Raw genomic sequence first — 2,500 nt, forward strand, 5'->3', positions numbered from 1 at the left:
TATCATGGACAATTCTAAATAATTTCCTTTCAAGACTATGATTTAAAGAACCTAAATATGGTCCTTGAAGATCATTTCCGGTGCAGATAAGGTTCTAGTGATTTTCTTAATTATAATATAAATGAAACTTAAAGGGAAACCATTCATCCTGAGAATGTTAATGATAAATTCAACTTGGTGAAAAATGTGATAATTCTTGAATATCTTAAATACCCTATATATCAAAATTGAAACCAGGTTACTTTTATACTTAATAGTGAAGCTTAAGTTCTATTTTGTAACGAGGCCAATATAAGTAGGTTTTCTGTATATAGATGAAGTGAAACAATACTTATCTTGGGAAAAGTTAATATCCGAAAAAGGTAGACTACCATTAGATTCAAGTGAATTATATATTGGGGTGCTTGTGAGGTTTTCAACTCCCTCCCCCCCCCAGACCTTACCCATCTCCTATCCTCCCCCCCCCCCTTTCCTCTATCCCCATATCCCTCTCCTCTTATTCGCACCCTCTTCGTGTCCCCTCGTTTTTTTTTCACTCCCCTCTACTTCCGTGCTAGCTTTCCATTTTACTCTTTTCCCCTGCTTGTTCTACTTCTTATCTTTATCTCTAACCTATCCTACCTTCATCCTATCCCTATCTTATCCTGTATCCTGCCGCATTTCCCCTCGTACCCCTCTTATTCGCACCCTCTTCTGTTCCTTCGCTTTTTCGCATTCCTCTACTTCGCTCATTCCTCCCTTTCCCATTCCTTTTCTGCCGTTTGTCCTACCTTCTACCTTTAACCCTATCCATTCCTGCCCCATCCTATCCCTATCCTACCCAGCATCCTCCGTAATCCACAGGGCGAGTCGAGCACAGGCGGACCGCTTCCCTCTGCCAGCCTGATTTCTGCACTTTATTTTGATTTCTGTATTATGCTGGCTTGTTTACTTTGTATTTTACGTTAATTCGCACCTTTTTGTATATTTACTGAATAAAACTTCTGCTGAATTCGTTTGCTATCCGCCGATATCCCACAATGATCCACATGATGTGAGTATAAGGGGGGCATCCTCATCTGCTGCGAATTTATCTTTTATTTTTATTCCTTTTATCTTAAGTTCAGTTTTATTTTTTAGTGCTTTCCTTTTACTCGCTGATCATTTTAATCTCTCACTTCGAAAGCAAGTCATTTATTTTTATATTTATTTTTTGAATCGAAGCAGATGGTTTTACGTTTTTTTATTATTATTATTATTTTCTCATTTATTTCTTGTGATGCTTTATTGCTTTTACCTTTTGTTTTATCTTGTGTATATTTTCCTTTATTTTAATATTTCTTATTTATTGTTTTAATGATTTTTAACGCTACCACTCCGTCCGCGTGAGGCAATGTGACCCCCATGATTCTAAATAAACGAAGTGGATACTCTGACTGTGTTTAACGACCCTTTGGATTTACCTTTAGCTGGATTTTACACCGTGGATGCTGGAGCAAGGTTGAACTGCCCCGTTTACTTGCTTAGCTGTATTTATGCTGGACGTACAGTTTTATTATTTTACTTTGTTTTTTTTTTTTTTGTTTTTTTACTTTGAACCATGTGTGTGCTTGTTTTACTTACTTTATACTTTGAACCATGTGTGCTTTTACTTTCACTTTTTACTTATTCTGTTTTTCTCACTTTTACCTCGTCTTTTTACTCGTTTCATTTATGTTTTACCCTTTTACTCGTGTTTTACCTGAACTTCTAATTACTTCAGCTTTTACTTTTTATTTTTATGTTTTTACGATCTTTTCATTTACTTTTCTTCGTTTCCTTTTACCCCCTCCTTTTTATGTCATTTTACGTATTTGAATTTAGATGTCAGTTCTTCTTACTGCTATTAAGCCGTTCTGGCATATTTTATTTAGCCCTTCTGGCACGTCATATTTTTACGTAGTAATTTCAGTTTTACTTTGGTGCCTTCTGCACATTGGTTACTTTTACAGTTCATTTTAGGATTTCTTTTTTGTATTATTTTATGTACCATCTTCAGATTGGTCATGCTCCTGCTGGACCTGCATCTCCGGGGATAGTTTGGCTTGTGAGGACGTGCTGGTTCCTCGCCTTCAGCTTGGTCCCATCGCCCCCTTTCCTTGGCCCCGGTGCCTGAAATCTCCCGCCTCACGGGTGGCCTCATCTGGGGTCCTCATTCACATAGCCTTTCATGCTTTTCATTTAGATAATTCAAAAACATTTTAATATGATCACTAGACTGAAATAACAGCAAGGTATCATTTACGTAACGTCAATGAGGAGTGAATTATAATATTGCAATTCGCAGTCTCTGAAAACTGTCAAAATAGTTCATAAAAAGAAATTATTTCAGTTAGGTTGTTGCAAATATAGGGAAACTTTGGATCCAAATAAGGTGGTTTTTAATTATACAAATATGTGTCCCAAAATAATAAATCTTTGCTAGTTCTAGCAAAGGGTCTGAAATATTGTTTTCCTCGTCCGGAACTAAATTTTGCCCATT

At 36.6% G+C, this 2,500-nt stretch overlaps 1 protein-coding gene across 1 annotated transcript in view; it reads left to right on the forward strand.

Annotated features, from left to right (window-relative positions):
- LOC113807153 (balbiani ring protein 3) overlaps window positions 1-2,500 on the forward strand; it is a 98,567-nt gene that overhangs the window by 5,417 nt on the left and 90,650 nt on the right. Inside the window, exons 3-4 of the mRNA XM_070143366.1 lie at window positions 1,404-1,523; window positions 2,018-2,166. Coding sequence (XP_069999467.1) covers window positions 1,404-1,523; window positions 2,018-2,166 — 269 coding nt within the window. The remainder of the gene's footprint in view (window positions 1-1,403; window positions 1,524-2,017; window positions 2,167-2,500) is intronic.

This window comes from Penaeus vannamei, chromosome 30, assembly GCF_042767895.1.
Source record: "Penaeus vannamei isolate JL-2024 chromosome 30, ASM4276789v1, whole genome shotgun sequence".
Taxonomy (NCBI): domain Eukaryota; kingdom Metazoa; phylum Arthropoda; class Malacostraca; order Decapoda; family Penaeidae; genus Penaeus; species Penaeus vannamei.